Source organism: Ambystoma mexicanum, chromosome 9, assembly GCF_040938575.1.
Source record: "Ambystoma mexicanum isolate Mex_15411 chromosome 9, UKY_AmexF1_1, whole genome shotgun sequence".
Classification (NCBI taxonomy): Eukaryota; Metazoa; Chordata; class Amphibia; order Caudata; family Ambystomatidae; genus Ambystoma; species Ambystoma mexicanum.
In genome coordinates, this window is record NC_090931.1 from 1,506,758,714 (window position 1) to 1,506,784,565 (window position 25,852).

Genomic DNA, 25,852 nt, shown 5'->3' on the forward strand with positions numbered 1-25,852 from the left:
TGGCATAGTTTCCAGGCATTAATGTGGTTCTGTAACAAAGTGGGTTGTGCAGGTTCCTGAGAAAAGAGGTAGTAGTATAGAGGTTGTGCTTTTTTGTTGGTGCGGGTAGAAACAGTAGAAACTGGCGTCTGTGTCAGACGACTTTCTAGGTGTGTTTGAATTGTGGGTACTCGGGTTATTGTGTCTGGGAGGGCTATATGCAGTGACTGGGATGTTTGCGGCAGTTCGTTTCTATGGTTGATGGGGTGGATTGTGTATTTGCGTGAGGTGAGACTGATCAGTTAGATCATTTGAGGTATGTGTGGGTTTGCTGGAGAGGAGTAGGGAAGGTAAGCTGTGTTTGTTTTATGGTTCCAGAACCCATACTGTCATTGGATTATCTCGGGTCCCCCTAGTATTAGCTCCTGGTCCTGGTTAATGCTGGATACCAAGCAGCTGCTTTTAGCTCCTGCTTATCGATTCTACTGGACATAGCTGCGCCATTCGACACAATCGGCCACGCAATACTAATAAAAAGACTGATGGAAGGGGCATACAAGCATCCGTCCTAAGGTGGCTTACCCCCTTCCTCATAAATTTAACCGAAATAACCTAACAACCTTCCACATAAAAACACCAAATACATCTCCTGCAGAGTTCCACAGGGATCCAGCCTCTCCCTTAATCTTCAACATCTACATGTCCCCCCTGATGCAAATCATTTGAACCCACGGACTGACCACCCTCATCTACGTAGACGATTCCCAACTGATTGCGAAGAGGACCACGACTCAGAAACCAAACAGCCTCAACAATTGCATCACAGACATCTACAATTAGATGACAATGAACAACCTTAAACTAGCACTTGCCCTTCTGGCCTCCCCTTAGCACTCGCCTACTCCCTGTTGCCCTCCCCCTTCTCTACCCCACCCTTCACTTGCACTCTCTCCTCTTTCACCCTGCACTTCTCTTCCTACTCTAGCACTTCGTGCTCATGGAGAGTAGCATCACCCTCTTCCTGGCACTTATTGTTACTGCAGTTGCACACGTTCCGAATGTCACAAGGCCTAGTAGGAGCGTTGTTATCTTTCTCCCCTGTCCCCCCTTTTTGTCATGTGGTGCATTGAAACACCATTTGTTATATATGATCTTTACAAATAACCAATAAATAAATAAATAGGCTCAAGCATTTCCACAGGAGAGGAAAAGTCTCATGTTTCTTGCTCGCTTCATCGAACCCTCAACCAGCCAATGGCCCAGCCCAGTGGTCCTTGTCCCCAAGCAAGTTCCAAGACAGGTACCAAGGATTGGAGAATCTGTGTGTACTACAGAGGAGTCAATGCAGTCACCAAGACTGATGCACACCCATTGCCAATGGCTGATGAGCTTGCGGACAAAATAGATGGTACAACGTTCTTTCATCGACACCCGTTTTTACTACAGGTGTTTTTACAGCAGAATCGCAAATGGCGCCGTAAACCCCTTACCGCCTGAGTTGTAATGAGGCCCAAAGGGAGAGAACACACCATAATGTTCATCAGTAGGCAACTCAAAAGTAGGGAACTTAGGTGGGCCACTGTTGAAAAAGGAGTGTTTTAGCAAAATTTTGGCACTTAGGCGTTTTAGACCTTACCTTTAAGGGTCTGCCTTTAAGTTCCAAACTGACCATAAGCCCTTAAAGTGGCTTATGCAGATGAAGAGTGAAAACCCCAAACTACTCAGGTCGTTCTTTAGCCTACAAGAACAGATGTCCTTTCCAGAAGGTATGTTGACCATCTGGTGGATGAGGGCAACAATCTTGTATGACATCAGTTACCCTAACCTCATACTGGGGGTCTGTGGGGAGGGCGAATATGATGCTGGAAAAGCCTTTTGGAGGGACAGGGCCTCATGGTCCTTGTCCTACCACTTCCATGTGTGTGCTTTCTTTGTTTTCTGCCCCTGAGATCCAGCCTGGACATCCGACAGTGCAGCTCTTCCTGTTTTCTGTTTGGTGAATAACACCCATGTGATACCCGTATGGCACCCACAGGTGGGGGGTACACCCGTGTGACCCTTATGTGTCTTTGTGGGCTCCTGTGTACTGCCCACAGAGCAGGGTATGGGCTGCTGGCAGCAACATGCTGACTTGGGAGTGGCTCCGAGTGTCCTCCATTTTTGGGACACCCAGGCCCTGCCATAGGAATCAAGGGATTCCTGAAGGAAGGCAAGATGGCCCTGACTCCGCCCCTTAAGACCCCCCCCCCCCCGGGTGGGCATGCCATATATGGCTCTGGGGCTGCCTCCTGTCACTGGGCCTCATTAGGACCCAGGCGGTAAGGGGTTTACGGCGGCGTTAACAGCGCCGACCCTTACCGCCTGATTCCGAGGTCCCTTAGCGCCATGGCGGATTTAACACCTGCTTTTAGCAGGTGTTAAAATCCATGGCGCTAAGGGACCATGTTGTTAATTACGCCACCGTAATTTACGGTGGCGTAATTAACGCCTTCCCCACTCCCATTATGAAATGGGAATGGGGAAGGGTAAATGGGGATTGGGGACTTACCGCCCCGCCAACGTCGGAATGGGGCGGTAAGTTTACGCCATGGTGGTAAAGGTACGTAGTTTACGCCATGGTGGTAAAGGTACGACCCAGGCGGTAACTTACCGCCTGGGTCGTAATGAGGCCCACTGTGTGTTGTGGGTGTGCACCCTTGTGGTGGAACCTGTGTGAATGGAGATGGGAGTCAACTCACATGCTGTGTTATGGGTGTCTGGTTTCTGTGTATGACACAATGCCTGAGACAGCCCTGACTGAAACTGGTATCAATGCAGTGCAGTGCTCTGAAAGGCTGGGTGCTTACTCCAGTCCACATTCTGTGTTATGGGAGTCTGGTTTGGGTGGATGGCCTGAATGCCTCATTAGCTGATTGCCTGCATGAATGCCCTTCTGCATGACTGGTTGACTGAGCCTGGCACAGCCTGAGGGAATGGGGAACAAATGTGTATAACCAGGGTCCATGCACTCGCCAACTTGTTCAGAAGGTGAAGTCAAACCTGAAGCTGATCCCTGGAGTCCAGCTGGAGGAGGAAGATTGTGGCTGCTAGTCTTCATCAAAATCCAATAGCTGCTTTGCTGCTCCAAGGACTGATCCAAGAGAGCACCTGGCTAGGAGACCTCCATCCGAGCTACGAGGGACCATCGCGTAACCTGCTGCTCTTCATCAGAAGTACCCTGGAAGTCAGCCCTTTGCGTCTGCCGTCCAGAGAAGGGAGTCTTCGTGAATCCAGAAGAGGAGTGCTTGGACATCATGAGTCAAAGAAGTCCGCTGGTGTCACCCAGGGTCCAGAGGTGCGTTTGTGACTGCTGGAAGCCTGTTGCAGTGTAGCGCCCAGAAGAGGGGGTAGCCTGGCATAGTGCTGCTTGAAACCCAGAGCTGCAAAAGTTCCAAACTGCTGAAGAAAACCTAAAGTGAAAACCTTGCCATCATCACTGACCAGTTCTTCCTGCCTGAGACGGTCCAGGGTCACTGAGTGCAGAGGAAGGTCCACTGGTGGTTTCCCCACCACCAGAATCCAACAAAGATGTCACCAGGGTTCAGACCCGTCACTGCAGTGGTCGAGTTCAGGTTGCCAGAAGCCATCTAGAGGTCTGTCCTGCGGTTGCAGCACTAAAGAACCGAAAACCGCGATATTCGAAACCCAACACCAAAAGTGACCTCGGCACCGGTCGTCGCCAGAAGTAATAAAATGTCCCCTGTGGTCTTACTCTCATCTGCCAAGCCTTTGAGAAGCCCACAGCAAGTTTCATCTTCCCAGGACTTCTACAGTCGGAGTAATACCCGCCCAACGGAGACCACTGCGAATACTGAAACTGCTGCCTTTCCGAAAGTACTTGGTTCCTCTTTTTCTCTTGGCCTCTCAGCATCGCAGCAAATCTTTCTTGCAAATGGGGTCCATCCTTAAGGGGTCCCTTCGAGTGAAGCCAAGAAACCCTGCCACTTTGCCTGCTAAGGCACCAAAGCTGTGATGAGGAAGAGTGTTTTCCAGGGTCAGGAGTCGTCCAGGGCTCCCATGGTTGTCTTGGATCTTGTTCTTCTGCGGAATCTAAGGTACTATGGGGGTGGTGGAACCTTTAAAAAGAAAGCAGATGGCTTTTGAAGATTTTTGGACTGCGCTGTAACAGACAAAATAAGTTACTCCCCAACTTTTCCATTTCAGGTTGCCCAGGTAGGGGTGGGGGGGGGGGGGGAACTCAAACAGAATTGTTTTTGGAGTCTAAAGAAAGCATTCTGCCACTGTTCACAATTAACCTACCTTTCTTCCCTACTCTATGCTGTTACTACTCACTTAAGAATTCACATGCCTATTTGAAACTGTCTGCAATTGGTGCATTTATTAATGAATTTAAGTATGGTGTGGCACCACTTAGAGTGTATATATTTGACATTCTTTGAATAGAATTGCCTGAGTACAAAGTGTTATTATTTATCTGTATAATATATTTTACTGAACCTTATTTTATATAAAGAAGCTGAGTTATCCTTAACATAGTGTGTGGGCATTCCTTTGTGGGGGCTTGGGGACTCACTGTACTTAAGAACCAGCCTACATCACCTCCTGAGTGCTAAAGCCTTGATTGCTCATCCAAGCTACCATATAGAGAACCCTGGCGTGTGTGCCCTGTACTTTTGTCCCAACCATATAGAGGGCAGAAGTGCAGATACCCCTACCTAGTCTTTACACATGCATATACATTTAAATTAACTTACCTTCTGCCCCGATCCAGAAGTGTCCGCCCAGCGCTCCAGCACCTGTGTAGCACGAACAGGAACAGCAACCAGGATGCAAAGAGCTCCCTCTCGCAATACAAACATCCAGTTCCCCAGACAGCATCCCCAATGGGCCATGCAATGTTGTGGAAACAAATTGCCTCTGGTTTGCATGGCATTTTGGGGAACAGAACTGTCAAACGGATATCTCTTTTCATTTTGAAAGTTCAAGACAGCCCAGGAGCGCTCCCTCAGATGAAAAAAGCAGTTGAGTGAACACACAGTGTTTACACTGGGCTGGCTCCTCAGCTCCTCCATAATGGGTGAGGGTGTCGGTGGGTTGGCGCACCCTCGCCCATTATGGATGAGCCCCCACTGGCACACCTCAATGAATCTATGCACTGTGTTCATGTGGCTGCAGATGAAATGCTGTTTGAAGTCACGTACATGAACAGCACTGTGGGTAATGCAATCATTTTGAGCACATTAAGGGATCCATCGACATGCCCTACAGAAGAAGGTTGCCCAGGTAGTTCAGCAGGTTTGAGTACCTGTTGCTGAGATGTTCTATATTTAAACCTGGCTGTTAACCTAATTACTTTTTGCTATTCCTTATAAAAAAAGAAGTGCTATAAAATGTGTTGGACTAGGGGATGGGTTGTACTATTAGTTTGCTTATAATCAGGGTGAGGGTTGGGGAATTTCTGCACCTATAGTGAAAACCATAAATTTGCACCCATGAGCCCACAGTTCAGTGTCCTAATAACTACTGTCAGCTCAATAGAAGCATTTATTTGTGATTAAGTTGTTTGACAAGTATAGAACATCTTTAGCAATATATTCTATGATTAATCCCCTTTAGTGCCAAGGACAAGCTATCCCGTCCTTAGCATTACGTTCGCAGTGCCAAGGACGAGATAGCTCATCCTTTTTAGCACTTCACTTCGCACAAAAGTGTAATCCAACCTCCGGGCTATGTGAGGAGGAGGTTTCTACTTACGGCCTTGGGGTTGGATTTCCTTCAGTTTCACATCAGCACGTGTAATGCGTGCTGACATGAAACTGAAAGGAATTTTCACTGCGGCAGCCATTTTTCGGCTGCCGCAGTGAAAAGACAAGGTGAGTCTCCACCTTTCTCTCCCTCGATCTGTGGCATTATTATGCCATTCAGATCGAGGGAGGTGTTGTTGGAAAGGGGAGACTCTTCCACATTGGTGTAGGTAAAGATGTTTTGGAAGTCTCAAAGATTTTCCATTGTGATTACTAAACAATGGAAGTAGACTAAAACCACAAATTCAGAATACCACTAACTTAACTACCCTTTGGGGCTTGCCAACCTCAAGCGGCCACTACCCTTGTGGAGCCTGCAGAGTTTGCAAACTCACCTCCAAAAGCAAAGAGATCGATGTATGACTGCCCAAACATGGATGCAGAAAAGCTTAAACTGTAATACCGACCATGCGGTGTACCTAATAAGATGCAGATGTGGCCTAATGTATGTGGGAAAAACTATTCGCAAAGTTAAGATACGGATCATGAAACACCAAAGCTGCCTCAAAAACAAAACCGAGAACGCCCCAATGGTTAAACACTCCACCCAGGCAAAGCATGAATATGAAGACTTTACCTGGATAGTACTATTGACACTCAAAGGGGGTAATCCACAAACACTAGAAAATAGACTCCTAAGGAAGGAACAAGAATTGATTTATACAATACAGAGCGATACAAAAGGTATGAATGACTCTGTAGAATGGCATAAAATCCGCCAATAACCAGCCCTCTACCCTATATTAGTTAAGATCAAAACACTAGCCAGTCGAGATAATCTCTTTGTTTTGAATAAATATAAGTGTACAGCTACTTTATTAGCACCTGTTAGAAAACATGTTAGGCAAAGATATGCTACAAGATCTTGAGACAATGGGCCTCATCACGAGTTTGGCGGTATCCCTTAAATCCGGCGGTAGCGCTATTACCGCCGGATTGAAGGGTCCACCAAATCAGTGTTTCGGCGGATTTCTCACCAGCTCTGAGCTGGGGGGGAAATCCGCCGAAAAATTCGCGCTCATACCGCCAGCAGGAAATCCGCCTGCGGTATGAGGGTGAAATTTCCCCATTGAGCCCAATGGGGAATGGGGCATTCCCGAATGGGATCAATGGGGAATGGGGACTTCCAATACCGCCAAACCCGTGATCCGGCGCCAATAGCGCCGGGGGGTTTGGCGGTAGGGCAGATAGCGCCAGCGTTACCGCCCAACTCGCAATGATGCCCTATGTCTATGCGAACTAGAACATGTACCAGCTACTGAGAGCTCCTCTATTTTAATGTATGAGACAATTTATTCTAATACACTGACTAGATGCAATAGACATTTCATTTTGATGCTATGCCTTCCATGTGAGTAAAGTGTCACAATATCATGGGAACTGAATGTGAATGTCAACGTAGTTCTAATTCATATATTACTGATAACTGTTCGACCTGCCTAGAGCAATGTTCTAATGAAATTACATGAGTGTACCTCCGTTGCAAGGTATAGGAACCTTTTTGATATATCCCCAAGGCAGAGAATATTATGAATCCGGTCTAAACTAGTATGACTCACTAGCCTCCAAACACTGTACATTACATCATTTAACGATCCATTTGGGATCACCCTGGTGACTTATACACATGGTTGGTGAAAGGTTTATACTCTACGTTCCATATAAATTAATTAACAGGAACGATATATACGTTATATATATTAGTAGAAAGCTAGCTCTGACCCGTTCCAACATGGCCGATAGACACACCAATCACGCTGAGCGACGTCCAGAGAACAGAGGTACGCACGTATGATCTCCATAGCAACAGTTATACACATAGTCCCAAGTGACTCGCCCCCGAACGAGATGATGCAGGAGTGAGCGTAGACATTGAATGCAATTGCTTTTCCAATAACGAGCGTATCCTAAGGACGCTGTCCCTCCAACACTTGAGGTACGCGAATTATACTGGTATGTGAAAACAGTATAGACATAATGATAAAGTTATCGATAGAATGCCGCCAGCCTAGTGGTACCTTAACGCATTCTTATATTTGTTCACTTTCAGACAGTGACGCGAGTGTCACAACCCTCGCCCAAAACCCCCTCTGGCAAACCCATTGGCCAGGTGGAGTCAGGACTCGTTGGCTTCAAAAGCCCTCATGGGGCCAGTCCTGGCGCCTATGGCACCAGGCTCATACATCATGAAAAACAATGTGCTTGGGAACTACTTTATTGTATTGTCAGCCAACATGGAGGCATCCACATAGCTTGGTTCCCATGAACCAAGCTATGCGGTCTAATGTTTTGGGTGTGGTAGCCTAGGGACTACTTTACTTGGACTATTTTGTTGGGGCTATTTAAACCACACCCGAGCAAGACAACACGCTTTGCGTTACTTTGCAGCTTGCAACGTGATGCTCACCGTGTCCAGCTATTCCCTCGAACCTAGGAGAAGCAGAACCTGCAAGGAGACAAAAAGAACATCATTAGCAGCAGCATCTTACCTGCAGTCTTCATCTTTAAACACTCGCAGCTACTGAGAACAGCTTCGTCGAATCTGCACGCCTCCCGGACAGAACGACATGAAAGAGGAAGATAGAGGCACCATTAAAGAAAGCAGTAGAGACATTTACAAATTACGAACTGCTCAAAAGGCTTACCTGGCTGGTCGCCTCTCGGCTGGCAGCACTCCGGACATTCCACTCGCGCTGAAGAACACCGCGACCTACAAGGAAGGAAAACACAGGTTAGCAAAGGCAAGACTTTGCAGCGCTGCGCATAGCGCTTACTTACCGCATCATAGCGCTCTTAATGCGCCATCATTTACCAGCGGGGCTCAACCAAGCCAGTTCGCCGTGCTGAAGCTCCGCATACCTAAGGGAGAAAAAAAAGAGACATTTTAAACAAAGAAAGGCATGCAGGATAGCAACAAAACTAAAGAACAGCAATAAGACCTACCTGAACAATATCAAACGGGCCGGCGTCAGTGAAGTAACTGGACCGCACTCGCCCAAGAAAAACACCCGCCCAAGAAAGACACACGCCCCTGTAAAGAAGGCAGGACGGAGAGCATGCCTAATTCTACCACAAGGTGAGGAGAGGGCGCCAGACGGACTTAAATCATACGGTGGTGGAGGGAGGATACTTACTCCAGTTGGTCAGTCTTGAACACAGTCCTCCTGTATTTTCAGGAAGAACCTTCCCCGCAGACCACATCAGGGCAAAGCTGAGAAGCATACCAGCGAGTAACCTGGCTGGGTAGCGTCCCTGCGGATACCAGGTGAGCGTAACAGCGAGCAGAAGTCACAATTGAACTATCCCAGCCCGTTAGGCACCTTTGCAAGACTGAAACAACGCTAGATACTACTTACCTACAAATTGGTAAGCCCCTGATTAATTAAAACAATACTTACACACTGGGTGCCGGCTTTTTCTTTAAAGACACTTGCTCGAACGAACTAACCTTAATAACTGTATCGACCTGGTACATTCATAAGGGCTGTAACACTCTGTTTAACTAATGGTAACCCTTGGCAAACTAAGGGTTTGAACAGGGCGACACTTCATACTCCACTACCTATGATATTCTAGAGGTATACTTGAACATCCACGTTGGCACCAACCCAATTCTAGATGCTTAGGCACTAACGTCTTCTGTCTATACTTACTATCCCGGTAAATCCACTTCACACCAGACTAATAAAGTACAAGATAACATAGCGAATTGTCCAACTTTACTGGTGAAACAAAGACCTTGTGAAACTTCTCTACACAGAGAAGATAAATTATCACTGATAAGTCAAAGCCTTTTACTCACGTAGCTTTATTTCATTCCATTCTTTCTTTCTTATAGAAAGGAAATTGGTCTACTCTTTACAAATTACCAACGAACGATAGAGGCTTGCATCCAAGTAGAAGAGCTACTTTAAAGGACATACCCAGTTCTTCTCCTCTCCGAACTGATTACCGATTATTTCATACTCAGGTGAGCCTATACCATCTTCCCACCCCCGTATCAGTTCCTCCTGTAACTATGGAACCTCCCGAACTAGGGCTTTGAGCTCTTTAGAAAAACACTGATACAGGTTTTTCGTGTATTTATTACAGGTCAACAGCTCTTTTGTAGCTGACCACAACCAGAATCACTTACGTTGTGAGCCCCCACGAGTACCACGAAAGGTAACTTTAAACCCATCGTCTGTTTCTCTTATTCACCCTTTGGAGAATATGACAGATGTACCCTAGCTATAAAACAAGCTTCTTATCTGTCCATTTTTCTTTTAACCTACAGGTTGCACGTGCATACTACACTGTTCTATTTATAAAACAGTTCATGATTTTAATTTGGATTTTCGTGATTTTGACAATCCTCCTGATGAATGTTCTCCGAGTAACCTTCCTAAGAACAGAAACATGTCGAGACAACTTCCTGGATGTATACAGGAATACAACAACTAGTGTTATCGAATAATGATTAGAAACAGATCCATCGCTAGTAATTTGCTGAATGTACTTTCCAACTTATGTTAACTCACCAATTGTTTGGAATTGACGAAATCCTTGTGTTTTTTAGATGCACATTTTTTTATGTGTTAATCAATACAGATATTATGTATAGGAATTATTAATAGTAGATGTTCGAGTCATAAATTCTTGATGTGTATTTAATTAAAGTTTATATACAGTATTTTATGAACCACATAGTTTTGTGCAACCTGATTTACTGCGCTCTGTCTCTTTATATATTGAGGTATTTTGGTAGGCTGGGACACAACTGAAGAGTCAGGCCACAAGGTCAGGTCACAAATTGCCCCCCGTGCCAGTTTCTCTGGGAGCGGATGTCTCCAATGTCGTGGGGACATTACCCCCGACTTTCCTGGAGCTCTGGCTGGCCTGCGTGGCAGCTTCTCCCTCTGGGAAAGGACAGGGACCCTGCCGGGGCTCCCTGGAACCACTTCTGGGCTTGGGGCCAGTCAACCCACATGGGAGACAGCCGGCCAAGGCCAGTGACATCACCACCAATCATTCTGGAGTGCTGGCTGCGCTGCGTTAGACTTTCCCCCTGGGGAAGAAAGGGGCCCTTGCCATGGGCTCCCTGGCACTGCCGCTGTGCATTTGGACGGTACACCCACATGGGAAATGGATGCCTACGGCTGGGGACATAGCCTCCAACCATCCTGGAGTTCCTGCTGGCCTGGGTTACAGTTTTTCCCCACTAGGGAGTCCCGGCAGTGTGCCAATACCTCCCCGGGTATGATCATGGGGCTGGCGATCTGCTGATCTGTTAGGCCTGGTTACGCTGGTTAACGCTAAGTGCCAAGCGATTGCATTCATCTGTCTCGCTACTCTGTCTGGCTTGCTCCTTGAAGCCACAGATGATATTGTCCCTCGATGGCTTGTTCAACCTCATCGACTTCCCTCTGAACCATGGTTCACTGAACATCTCAGAGCAGCCAGTCTTAAACTAAAACAATCGGAGCGCAAATGGCGTAAGGCATATGACTGCAACCGTAGAGCCGAGTACAAAGCTTGTTCAGTAGCATATGTCTTGGCTATAACTGCTGCTAAGAAAGTGTACTTTGCCCAAGAAAATTGAGGCTGCTTTATGTCAGCCCAAAGCTCTCTTTGCCACAGTCAAATCATTGTCTCTGTCAGACAAATTCTCTGCTATGTTAAGTCCTTCTCAGGCCCGCTGTAACTCTTTGTCTCGATTTTTTGTGTCTAAAATAGAGGCCAATCCTCAATAACATTATCGTGTATGCGTCAGTACTTGCTCATGAAAGGTAACAAACAGATAGGCCTTGGCAATCTAGTTACAGTGGAAAAATTGTCTTCTTTTCCACTCTTCTCTGAGGAGATGGTATCCACTGCCATACAACGTTTTAGATCTGGCTCTCCCCTTGACGTGGTACCATTAGTTATTATAAAAGAGATCTCTCGGGATCTTCTTACGGAACTCACATCTGCCATAAATGTCTCATGTAAGTCTGGGGTTATTCCGTCGAATTGAAGATCGCTATGGTCATTCCCCTCCTGAAAAAACCTTCTTTGGATCCATCTCTTCTCTCCAACTTCCGTCCAATTTCTTTGCTTCCGTTCTCTATGAAGTTGTTGGAATCTTTGGTCTCTCCTCTTCGGACTTCTTTTTTGGAATACTCTAAACTTCTTGACACTGGCCAATCAGGTTTAAGGCCTGGTCGGGGCACCGAAAGTGTACTGGTTTCGGTTCTTGATGACATGGCTATACTGGTTGATGCTGGTGGGGTGGGCGCCCTGATACTTTTAGATCTGTCAGCGGTATTTGACACCGTAGACCACCCCACCCTGCTTACTGGCCTGTCTCAAACTGGCATCTCGGGCAAGGTGTTGGCCTGGTTTTCCTCTTTCTTGGCCAACCGCACTCAGGTGCTATCTTTTGCCTCCTTTCTCTCAGGCTCTTGCTGCCTTTCCTGCAGTGTTCCGCAGGGTGCCGCTTTGTCACCCATTCTTTTCAACATTTACATCTGGTCTTTGATCTGTCTCCTCCGCTCCCTCAGCGTCAGGTGCTATTCTTATGCCGACGACACCCAGATCCTGATACGGTTAGATCTCGTTCGGACTGAGGTGTCGTTGGGCCTCCATCAATGCCTGACTGCTATTGGTGAATAGATGAGTCACAATTGGTTGAAATTGAATGGGGACAAGATGGAGGTGATGGTGGTAGGGGCCCCTCGTGATTCCACTCTTTGGGTGTCTTATTTCTGGCCCCCGTCCCTTGGTGTTCTTCCTGTGCCTGTGACTGAGGTGAGGAATCTGGAAGTAATTCTTTCATCTTCTCTGTCTATGAATTACCAAGTGTCTTATGTATGCAAAGCCAGTCATTTCCACTGTAACATTCTGAAGAAAGTGCTCCCTCTATTACCGTTTACTCTTCATCTTCCGGTGGTTGCAGCCTTGGTGGTGAGCAGACTCGATTATTCTAACTCTTTATATCTTGCTCAGCCCAAGGGCATGATCCATCGGCTCCAACGACTACAGAACTTGGCTGCTTGGGTGGCCACTGGGTCTCCTTATGGGGCCCATAATTCCCCTGTGCTACATACTCTTCATTGGCTTCCTGTCATGCAGCGGATCAAGTTTAAGGCTCTGTGCATTGTACATCGGGTGCTGCATGGACAGGGGGCAGAGTGCCTCCAAGCTAAATGTATTCTGTATATTCCCACCCGCCATCTGTGCTCAGCATCTGCTGGCTTGCTGTTGGTTCTGACGTTTCGTAGGTCATGTATTGGAGGACGTGCCTGCTCAGTTGTTCCCGCTAAAATGTGGAATTACCCGTCTTTCACGGTTAAAAACTTGTCAAACCACCTGCTGTTCAGGAGAGCGCTTAAAACATGTCTGTTTTAGTTTCTCATTAGCTTTGGCTAATGACTGCTGTCCTCCTTCTCTAGCGACAAAATATCTCCGGGTGAAGGTTGCGCTGTACAAATGACACTAACATAACATAACCCCTACCATCTGTGAGCTATGGCTGGGCGGCTCCCTGAAACTGCAGCTGGACTTGTGGACGGTCAACCCACATGAGAGACAGCCACCCAAGGCCAGGGAAATCACCCCTGACCATCCTGAAGCTCTGGCTAAGCAGCATTACAGAATTTCATCGGGGAATGGACGGGGATCCTCCCGGGGCTCCCTGGGACTGCCTTTGGACTTGTGGACGGTTGACACTTTTTGTTTTCCGTCCAGGTAGGTGCACCTACACATGTGAGCTACTGTTGTCATCCGGACACCTGTGGGAATGTGGGAAGGTAGGACATGTGTTGTTGGCGGCATGTTTCAGTAGTTTCCAGGTGGGAAATGTCTGAAAATTGAGGTTTTTTTCCCCCTAAATTTGGGACTTTGCCGGGGATTGTGGGTAATACATTCTAAGGCGATTCGCCCATGTCAGACCTCTGTGGATTCCCACAGGTGTCTTCTTTTCGGAAATCCATGGGGTTCCCGGTTTCTTTGGTGGCTGCGACACGCCAGGCCCAAATCTGTAGGTTGTCTTCCCAAGCCCTTTGGTGGTTAACAGTGGTTTAGCATTTTCTCTTTGCGCCCAGGTAGGTGCACCCACACATATGAGGTATCGTTTTCATCGGAACATCTCTGGGAAAGCAGGAAGGTAGGACATGTGTTGTTGGCGGCGTGTTTCGGTTGGTTGGCAGAGGGAAATGTCTGGAAATTGTGTGTTTTTCGAACTTTGCCGGGGATTGTGGGTAGTCAATTCTGGGACCATTCGCGCAAGTGAGCCCTTTGTGGATTCCCACAAGTCTCTTCTTTTTGGAAATGCATGGGGTACCCTATTTTCCTTGATGGCTGCGACACGCCAGGCCCAAATCTGTAGGTTGAGCACGAGAGCAAATTTCCGGAAAATCTGCTCTGCCAAAACACTTGGGGTTTCCAGTAGTTTAGCCTTTTCCTTTTGTGCCCAGGTAGGTGCACCCACAGATGTGAGGTACGGTTTTCCTCGGGACACCTGTAGGAAGGACATTTGTTGTGTTTGCAGGGTTTCCATAACGTTTTGACACATTTACTGCTGCACTTTGTCACACAACCCTTTCATTTCCCAAATGTGACCTACATTTAGTTGCTGCTTTAGGCACTATACAGTTGTAACCTGCACAAGTCACCTACCCTTCAAAAGGTCTGCCTGTGATCTTTCAAAAAGTGCATGCTTGCCCTTCCTCACCACATTGGTTTTCCTGATTTGCACATGCTAGGTACGTCTGTTTAGGCCGTAAGCATAAACCTCCTGTGTACCATGGGTTTTGTGAAAAATTACGAAAAATGTGTGATTTTCTAACTGGAAGAGTCAGGGGAATGTAACGGAGCATTGCTTTTCTCAAAATTCATAGAAGCCATTGCCTTACCGGGCCAACCATGTCCACTACACTCCTTTTTTTCTGTCATTTTTCCCAAAACTATGGACATTTTCCCTACATAGTTGTTGCTTGTCCTGCGTGAATCACCCCTTCCTAAACATGGAATTGTGTCTACTTTTCAGAAATGCATGCCTTTCTGTCTTCCCATTCAGCTTCCTACCCGCCTCTTCCATTGCTTCCACGCATGTCCTATTGAAAAAAAAGACAAAAATCGCCTACCTCTCACAAAATGGATGGTAACCATATACAAATATGTTTTTTTGGTTTCCACTCAACCTGTTCTTGAAAGCCTGGAAAATGGCGAATTCAGCACAGTAAACCATTTGTTCCTAGCTGTTTGGACGTGTTTCACTTTGAACTCTCTATTAAGCAGCGGACGCCCGTACTCGAAGAGGACGTCTTTTCTGTGACACACAGTGTTTGCCTGACCTAGAGAGTCAGTGATTGGTGTGTTTGGCTTAACCCCGCCTCCTAACAGCTCCTCTCACCAGTACTTTTACCCAGGGTGCAGCGCACCTGCGTGCGCACCTAGAAGTACATAAGAGTACACTGTTCACTGGAAGCTGCATTTTGGAAGTCGCTTTTTGCCGCAAGAGGATTTTTGGATGCGTTTCACTTTGAACTAGCTATCCCGTACTCGAAGAGGACGTCTTTTCTGTGGCACACAGTGTTTGCCTGACCAAGGTACTTTGATACTGTCACTCTTTGATTGCAGATATGAGTGCCTGCTCTTTGTCACGAGTGCCTAGTCCCTGCTTTTAGTCTTTGACATAGCCAATTGATGTGAATTTAAATATTCACCTTACGTGTAATTTAAAGCTGATTCACTCTCTCTCTTCTTTTTTTCGATCTCTAGAGAGTCAGTGATTGGTGTGTTTGGCTTAACCCCGCCTCCTAACAGCTCCTCTCACCAGTACTTTTACCCAGGGTGCTGCGCACCTGCACACACACCTAGAAGTACATACAAGTACACTGTTCACTGTTAACGGTGAACGGTGAGTGGTGAGTGTTAGATAAAATAGTGCTTGACTATTTAAAACAAATATATTATTGTAAAACAAATATTGGAACCCTTAGAAAAGGTGGTTTGTCCCCTTTGATTGAAGAATGTATATATCTGTTAGTATTTTGCTCTGGCCCCCCACCCTTTTGGGCCAAAAGTGTTTTTTTTAGGTGAGATATCACTGATTAATATTATCTAATTGTATCAATGGTAAAATTGTATACTTTGCGTACAAATATGCCTGAAATTGAACCTCTAACTGACCGACCTTATTATTTTCACACTACTCCCAAGCGCATTGGAAATGGTCCTCCTCCACGCGGATCCTCGCGTGGTAGATTTCTATCGCATACTAGCGACATAAGGAAGTTTTATTCTGATGGTCTGTTGGGGGCTGATTCTAATCCCATGAAAGAGAAGGAAAAAAACTGTAAAAGCATAAATGACGAGCCACAAATTGCAGCGGTCCCAGAAAATTCCAACCCGAGAGCGCCAGCAATCGACTTGTGTACGCCGTCAGACTCACTTTTAGCTGCCTTTACTGAGCATCCCTGTTGGGCGATTATGTCCTACCTGCAAATCCTAAATCCAAGACTAATGTAATCATACATCCCGAACCTGCGCAACCTATTGATAACATATGCCCTGTAAATAACGACCAGGAAGGAATGAATGATGATGTGAAGGCTCCCGATGTAAGGTTTGGCGGCACCGGTTAGCGGTGAAGCAGAAAAACGAAGTGATGCAGAATACATCGGGGAACATTTATCACAATCACCAGTAAAGTTCCCGGAAAGCTCCCAAGATTTCTTCCATCTTATCGATATCATTCAAACAACATTCCCCTAGGCACGCCAAGCATAGCAATTCAGAATCTAAATGTTCTCAAAATCCTGTTTCAATAATCTCTACAGAAATAACGTTACAAGCTATGAATACGGCTTTGTTTACATTAGCCAAGCTTTATGAAACCTTAGACGCAAGAATATCGGATCAGAACTTTCTACTTAAAGAATTGCTAGAAAGTAAGAACACAGTGATTCCGATAACTGAAAATTTGATGATTGAACATTTAAGTGACCTGAAAGTATGTTCGCAAAAATTAACAGGCCTAAAAGAAACTATTTGTGAATTACCTGATAATAGAAACAAGTTACATGAAGAAAGGCCAATTCCGTCATGTGTGAATGAAAAGAAAATAGTTTCTGGATGTGTGATGCATGACAAGAATTGATTAGAAATGATTGATCAAGAAGAAATGGGGAAGGAAAAAAATATAGAAGAGAGACCTATAGAAAAAGGAAGTGTGTCAACCCTCCCCCGACCACAAACAATGAGACATATGACATATTCAGTGTGACTAAGAGAGGTAAAAAAAACGTGTTAACGAACACCCTGAGCTAAAAAAAACAAAAATCAAAAGATTACGAAAATGCAGAAAAATAAAAATTCCCGTCAATTTGTGAAATTGCTGTCGCTACCTGACAAAAGAAGTCAGGAAAAGAGTGCAGCAATTATTCGGAAATATTCTGCAATTAACAAAAACAAAGCTACTTTGCCATCCTTACAACAGGCTCCTCGAGAAACGAAAACTATACTGAAGATGTATGATCCTCTAGAAAATTTGGTAGGGGAAGTAGCAAAAAATGAACAGTCACTTGGTGTATTGAGAATGTACCCTTCCTCACAACTGATTCAATCGAAAGAACTGGGAAACAATCATGATAGTAAAGTACAAGCATCTTCCTTTCTGACTCTAGAAGATAGGCGTGAGGAAATTATAAAATCAATGGGTATTTTCTTCTCGCGAAATTCAGAGAGTAATAAAACATATGTTACAAGGCTCCCTGAAATTGAGACAAAACAGACTGGGAAATATAATCCTAAAATATACAACCCGAAACCCCATCAAAGTAATATCTTTGATGGAGCAAAAGTGACTCAAGTAAGTGTAAACGCTGTGGCGGCAAATAAACAGAAGGAAATAAAATTGCCACTGCGAAACAGGCATAACAAATGTAATGATTTAACACATGTGAGTTTAATTTTGCAATGTCGAGGTGGACAGTATGGGTTATATGATTTGAATCGATCCTCAGTACTAAATATACTAAAGAGCATTCCAGTCTTGCAAGGGTTGAAATCTGATGACATATCACAAGTTGAATTCATCCACGATCATGATTGGTCACTTGTAAAAATATGGATGTCTTCAGCTATAGTTAAACACACAGTTTGGCAAGCAAGGGACGAAATATTCCAATTAGGTTTTCTGACGCACAATCCCACAGCAACATCAAATACAACAAAGACGTATCCTCTGAATGTAGCAAACATATATCCTTCTAATGTAACGAACAAATATACAGATATCCCAGATGGAAATGTATGGTTCGCTGATAGGCCATCTGAACCGCTGACGATAAAATGTTTTGCAGACAATGGAAATCAGACAAGAATGGTAACTAGTTTCTCAGGGAAAAGGGACAAATGAATGTTAGCTTTCTTCCGAGGAAAGTAAGCAAGATATTCAGTTAGCTTCTTGGAACACCCAAGGCCATACTCACCTTGCTTCAACTTCAATATCCACTTTGGGTACATATGACATTATTATGCTACAAGAAGTATGGCTGTATGGCTTACTTCTCCCCCAGTATGGGAGAACCATTATGTCATCTTGGAACCGGCTATTAAACGAACTAAAGGTCGGCCCAGAGCAGGTCTTTTAACAGCTGTAAAAATATCAAGCCGAATGAAGGCTGAAGCATGGGCCACGCCGAACAGTTACATGCAGTTGGTTCGAGTTAGGTCAAATTGTCAGATTGTGGCCTGCCTTCATTTATACTGGAACCACATTGGTATTTCTGACAATCGATTTTTAAAGATTTGGTACAATGTCTGAATATGATTGATAAGGATGAGCTTGTCAAGTATACAGTCATTGCGGGCAATCTAAATATGGACTGCATTAATGAAAAAACTGGGAAGTTAAGGGATACGAAGAAAAGGTGGATGTGTCTAATGGAAGAGAGGGGCTTCAACATGATCAATGGTTCAGTGTCTGGGGATGTACCTTCGAAGGTCACATGGCAGGAAGGGAATTACGCTTCCACAATTGATTATGTTTACACCAACAGTGAGCTATTCTGTCATGTTACCTCTTTCAAAGTTTTACAGCAAACCAAAAGTGATCATAACATTCTCCAACTGACATGGAAATGTCCTACAAATATGAGTACAAATACTCTCCAAAAATATACCAACAATCTAGAAATATCCACTAATGGTAATCGCTTCAGATGGACCCCTGCTGTCCTAGATGAACTTTACTTAGCGGTATCATATCTAAAAGAACTTCTGAAACCAGATATACAATATTTAGATGGAGACTATGTGGGAACGCTACAGTTATTTAAAAAATCGGAACAGCCTTTTGCCGTGAATCAGAAAAAGCATGAACATGTAAATGATGAAGAGGTTCGAACTAAGAAAGCTGAGCTCAGGAAAGAAGTACGCTTTATTATGCAGCAAAATTATAACAATAAAGCACTTATGATATCTAAGTGCAAAAACAGTTATAATAACTGGATAAAACAGCAGAAAGCAAAAATGATATTGAAAGATGCTCAAACTATGCTGTATTCAATAGCCTCAAAGAATTCTGCTTTAGTATGGGGGTTGATAAAAGCTACGTATGGGGGCAAACAATCAATAAAACAAATAAATGCAGTTCCTGAAGAAATATAGGTACAATATTACAATTCTTTATATGCTGAAACCCATATCCCGTTGAGACAAAGTGATCACAGTCTCAAGGGACACGAACAATTAAGGTTCGACAATCTGGACATTGAAATTTACATTAAAAAAAAACTAAGCAAATCTAGAGCCCCAGGACCTGATGGTCTGTCCAACGTTATGCTAAAAAAAAAAATCCAGAGGCATGGGCAGCTATATTTAACCAAATCATAATTAGCAAAAAAATACCTTCTTCATGGCAGAAATCTATAATTGTCCCCATTTGCAAAAAAGGGGATCAATTAGACCCAAGAAACTACAGGCCTATCGCGCTGCTTGATGCACCAGGAAAGATCTTTGCGTGACTGATACTAAGAGACTTTAACAAATGGTCTAAAGCAGCGGGTCTAAATGATCCCTTCCAAACGGGTTTTGTGGTGGGCTTAGGTACCTTTGTGAATCTACAGGTTTTGAATGCCATTAAGCAACATGGACTACAAATGAAACAATCAGTCTTCATGGCTTTCGTTGATTTTGAAACCGCTTTCGATTCCGTTTCAAGAAAACTATTATTCAACAAACTAGTTAAAAACGTATGTCCAAAATATTTACTACATTGGATAATTCAATTTCATACAAGTACGATTGGCAATGGATGGAACTCTATCCAAATCCATTAATACATATAAAGGCCTGAAACAAGGGTGTCTCCTGGCCTCCACCCTGTTTAATTACTTCATAGCAGATGTGGTGGAGGAATTCAGAAAGGTGGTACCAGATGCGCCATGACTTGGAGTACATCCAATACCTTGGATGTTTTATGCCGATGACTTGGTTCTGCTGGCTAAAACTCCAAAAGGGTTACAAAATGTACTTGACCAACTGCGGAAATATGTAGAAATAAATAATCTGATCATAAATGTCTCCAAAACAAAAACAATGAAGATTGTACCCAACAACCAAACCAGAGCATCTCGTTTCACGTGGTCTCTAATGTCTCAATCTCTAGAAGATGTAACTCAGTATAAATATCTGGAGAGGATTGTCAATATATCTATTGCTGACACTCCATATTTAGAAGAACTTAGAAAGAAAATCAGAACTGCTACTTCACAAGCTTCTATTATAAATCAAAAATATGGTACTTTCTCTCTGAAACCGATAATTATGTTTTACTGTCAAAAGGTGATCCCTACGGTACTAGACGGTGAAGAGACGAGAGCGTGGAGAAACGAGATGGCTTGGATAAGATTGGAAGGCCAGTTTTGGAAAAACAGATTACATGTACCCAAGACAGTGCCGATGTGTTTGCTAAGATATTAACTGGGCTTATCCTCTTTATACAGCATGTACATGTGGAAATTGTGTAGTCTTTATCGTAAATGCATCACGGAACAACAACAAAGCTCCTTACTGCATGTACTGTCTATGTATATAAAGACTAGCGAACACAAGGTCATGAGTATGTGGTGTCAACGTGTAAAACTTTTCCTGCAAATTGTGGAAGGCTCTGAGGAACTACTAGTAATAAACCCTGAAAGAGCCAAAGAAAAAGTTATGATACGGGACTGGATCAATACATATGAGCAATGCCAAAACACAAAACATGCAAAAGTCCACAAATTAATCATGAAGAAAGTAAGGACTCCAGAAAATTATTTGCTGAAATTTCCTGGTATTAAAGCTAGAGATTCATTTCTAAGGTTCAGAATGAACCTATGGCATACAAGAAGTGTTCTAGCTAAATGGAACATCATTTTAAAAAAGAGCGATTTCTGCCGTTTCTGTAAAGATCCTAGAATTTCGGAAACCTTAGTTCATCTAATTGCAGAATGTCCTATGCTACTGCACAAAAGAATTGATTTTTCAGAAGACACTTTGAAACATATGTCCCTTTAACGGCTGAACGCTTCTGGCTGCAAATGTATAATACTCAAATAACAACAATAAGAATAGCAGTTGTGAATTACCTAAGTGCTTTGAAATTAAAGGAAGATCTTAGAGAGAAACTTTAATATATTGTTTTAGTAAGCTCGAAAGAGTAAAGATGGGCATAATGAATGTATTAAAATGAATGTATTAATTTACTTTTGTAGATTCTGAGGTAATATGATTTTAATAGGACATGTTCTAATGTGTAATTTTGTAATGCGAATTGATTTAATTTTGTATGCACATTTTTATATGTATGTATTGAAAAGTTGATTTATCAACTACATCAATAAAAAATGTTTTACATTTTTTTTTAAAAAAACCACAAGCTTATTTGTACATAATTCCATTGGCATTTTCTGAAGAAAAAAAAACAAATATTCTGGCTTTTTGGTTACTTTCTCTCACCCCCCTACAGCAAACTTTATGGCGTTATTACCACGTACATGTGGGAAGAAAAGGGGCCAAATTTGGCCAAGATATCTCACGTAACATAAAAGTTAGAAGGGATTGAATGGCGACATACTGAAATCACCAAAAAAGGCCTTGGCGCTGGTGGGGTTCGGGGGGACCCTTTGCAGTGAAGGGGTTAAAACACAAAGTAAGGGTCACAGAAATCAGAGGGCATTTGTGTGATAGTCAAACAAAAACAGTTAGGAAGCATGTTTCAGTTTGTAAATGTCCTTTTTGCTATATAAGTGTAAGCTGCAAATTTGGAAAACAATAGTGCCCAGCATGTAGAAAACCTGATCTGATCAGAGATTGCCCCCCTCCCCAGCGATACTCATGGCCCATTGCTTCCCTTGGTAGCGCTTTCAGGCCAGAAGAAAGACCACAGGCTCAGCAAATAAAGGGCCCACACATTGAGGAAAGACAGCTAGGCGAAGGGGCACCTTTAGGAGATCCTGGGGGAGGGAGGAGGACAGGCACCAATGAGGTGGGGGGGAGGGGTGCGACAATTGCGCCCCTGACTGTGCTCATGACACGGTCCAGTGGACAGCAATGACGGCTCTACACAGGAAATACACGGGAGAGGAAACTCACCTCCTCTAACGCCTGCGCAGACATTCCTCTGCAGGGATCCTTATCCTTCCACAGTGATAATGGATTTCTCTCCAGGGATGTTGGACCGCCGGGGATCTCCTTCAGACATCTTGTTAACACCCACCTGGATAGACAAGTAAACCCCAAACATGGCAAAGCTTCGATCAGAGGTGCTGGGGCTCAGGGGCACCGCCTCTATACTGAGGCTGCGTAGAATAGGAGATACTATTCAGCGGGGCTTTACTGAGGCTGTGCAAGAGACGAGATACGATCTTCACCGCTCTACTGAGACTGCGTATAATCTGCGATACTATTCACAATGGCTTCACTGAGACTGCGCAGAAGAGAAAAGACGATTCCCTATCGATTTACTGAGGCAGCATAAAAAACAGGAGATACTAATCACTAGCGCTTTACTGAGTCTGCGCAGAACAAGAGATACTAATGACTACCGCTTTATTGAGGCTGCGCAGAAGAGGAGCTAGACATCTTCACTGCTCTACTGAGATTGCGCAGAATAGGAGACGTTATCACCAGCTGATGAAACAGTTTTTAGCAATAGTGCAGCCCAACTAGGAATAGTCCTTGGACTCCTGTTCACATCTGGTACTTTAGATAGAAAAAGAAAACTACTCTTAAAAAGACACAAGCCTAAGACTTATTCACGAACAGAAGTATACAAAGAGTCTTTATTTTAGATAATAACTATGCCTGTTAATGTAATGTTTACCATACTATAAGCTCTTTTTAAGCCTTTTTAGTGTTGACATGAGTCCGTGGCTGGTCACAAAATGAGGAGAGGGCCTCTGTGTGGTAAAGTGAAGGCCCCGGATATTCCTAGCACCATAGAAATATACACCTGTCCTGGAGGCCACTGGCTAGTAGGAGCCCACTTGCATCCCGGGCACTACAGCAGTGCCTGTCACACCCTGGTATGGGGGCCAGCTACTGGCATCAAGCCGGCCCCCTTGGTGCTATGGGGCACCTTAGAGTCCCAGTACCTCAGAGGGTTGCCGGGGACACCTGGTCTGAAGTGGGGCCAGGGCAGGCCATACTCTGACCATGCGGACGCTTGCCACCTTGTAGGCACGAGGGCCCCAGGGCATCATGGCCTGCAGGCCCGTGCGTAGACGGTGTGAGCCTGCAGGCCTAAATGAGAGACGGCTTAGGGCCTCATTAGGAGTTTGGAGGCCGCCATGCATAGATGCCAACATTCCAAGGCACCTGGGAGGGAGATTTCTTCAGAGAAATCGTGAGAGAACAATTTCCCCATTGCAATGCATTGGGAAAAGTAACATTTTAGGCGGGAGAACGTGAATAGCCTAAATCGGGAGGGTTGGCATGGCTGCCTCCAAACTCGGGTCCGGGTCCGTGGTCCCTGAATGGGGAAATACCGGGCCATTCCGATTTTGGCGGGCCCGGTATTTCCCCATTCAGGGGACCTGGACCATCCCCATTCGAGCCCCCATAGGGCTCAATGGGAATGGGGAGGGAGCTAACAACGGGCCCGTCTATAACGGGCCCGTTGTTAGCTCCCTGGTCCCCTCGCGGGACCCACTAAGGACGTCTGGTAAAACCAGACGTTCAGAGCGGGTCGTGCAAAGGGACCTCGTAATAGGGTGGTATGGGTTTAATGGCGCCGGCACCTTTACTGGCGCCGTTAAACACAAACCGCCCGGGTCGTAATGAGGCCCTTAGTCATTCCTCTTTGGGAGTCTGCAGCCATTCTGATGCACGTCTCTGTAGGGGCTCCATTTATTATCTTGGTCCATGACACAGGGCCTCATTACACAGAAGGCGGTGAACCATGGCGCTATGTTTCATTCCGGTAAAATACCGGCACCGCCTTGGTGGAAAGGGGAATTACCGCCCTATTCCAAGGTTGGCGGGGCGGTAATTCCCCCTTCCACCATTGCCCTTCCCCATTCCCATTTTTGACCCATAGGGCTCTATGGGAATGGGGAAGGCGCTAATTACGGTACTGCAAATTGCGGTACCGTAATTAGCTCCACTGGTCCCTTTGCGGGTTGGTTTTTAACACCTGCAAAAAGCAGGCATTAAATTCCCCAACCCGCAAAGGGACCTCGTAGTAAGGTGGTAAGGATTTACCGGTACCGGTAAAATACCAGTACCGGTAAACCCTTACCGCCTACCGTGTAATGAGGCCCACAGTCATGGCCCATTTTAAAAGGGCAATACACTTGGGAGGGACACGTCACATTAAAAGAGAAACACACTTGGGAGGGTCACACACCACACACCTCATTTTTCATAACAAACAAACAAATGTTGCTTAAACATAAATGATTCCCTCCCCCGTTACATAATGACAATACGTATATCACTTGGGAATAATGAGGTAGACAGATAATTGGATATGCCACTACTACAGACATGGGAACTCACCTAGTTACAGACATCAAACATATATCAACACACTCTAAACCTAATCAGAGGGTGACAGTCGTGGTTGGCGAACCGCCGGTGGAATGTTGGCAGTTCTACCACCTCTCACAAGACCCTTTATTAAGTTGAGGTAAGTGGGACTTCCACCACTGAATGACGCCATTTCTAGCTGCTGGCACCATTTAGAGCATGCCTACAAACGATGGGAGCACAGCATCACATCCTTTTAACTGTGACCACTTTAAGCACATAATCTATACATGCAGGCTCACAGCATCTAAACACATGTTTACTGCGTCTTCTCCGAGCACTTACAGGATTGCAGGAGACCAGCTCACAGTGTCTGTTCAGGATGGTCATTCCCACGGGTCCAGGTACGTTGATGGTACAGTTCTCAAAAAGTTCTCACACCGGCAAAGCCTCACCTGGGGGTACCAGGGGCCACATTGGCTTAGTCCCTTGATGTTAGTGCAGGCAGTGCGACGCTGGTAGCAGGGTGTCTAGGCTGTGCCACATGATGTTGACAGGGCATGGGGTGACTGCATGTTACTCACCCCACCTTTTGCCTTGGTCACGCTCCCCCAGGCAGGATTGTCACTTCATTGCAGTGGTACAGGAGGGCGCACAAGCACTTGTGCAGAGCTGCAACCCTCCTTGCTTGTTACACCTCCTTTTGGTGGTGGGTGTCAGGGCCACGAGATGTTGGTTAGCCGGACAGAGGTGACAGGGTGTCTGGGCCACACCCTCTCCTCCCCAGGCAGGAGTCACTGCTATTGGCGGCAAGTCCACCTTTTCCTTGTTTCAGGCAGGGAATTGGGCAGTTGGAGTCCTAGTCAGGACTGGTAGGAATCGCACCTGGGACCACAACGGCCTGGATCATGGATGGTGGGCCCAGTTGGGCGACACTCATGGCCGGGTGTCAGGGCCACTTGCAGGGCAGGCAGTGCGACACAAGTGGCATGGTGTCAGAGCCATTTGCAGGGCAGCAGTGCGACACACGTGGCAGGCTGTTGGGGTGACTTGCTGCTTAGGTCTCTCCCCCAGGCATGAGTTCGGGCAGG

The 25,852-nt window shown here is 45.2% G+C and overlaps 1 protein-coding gene across 2 annotated transcripts in view; it reads right to left on the minus strand.

The window, feature by feature from the left end:
* The window catches only part of LOC138489353 (zinc finger protein 271-like), a 211,401-nt gene extending 188,825 nt beyond the window's left edge, over positions 1 to 22,576 (minus strand). For both annotated transcript variants that reach the window (XR_011274786.1, XM_069617071.1), the window contains exon 1: positions 22,386 to 22,576. Coding sequence is in view for 1 of the 2 variants with exons in the window: in XM_069617071.1 (XP_069473172.1) it covers positions 22,386 to 22,409 (24 nt within the window). In the remaining variant the exon portion in view is untranslated. The remainder of the gene's footprint in view (positions 1 to 22,385) is intronic.
* Positions 22,577 to 25,852: the final 3,276 nt, after the last annotated feature.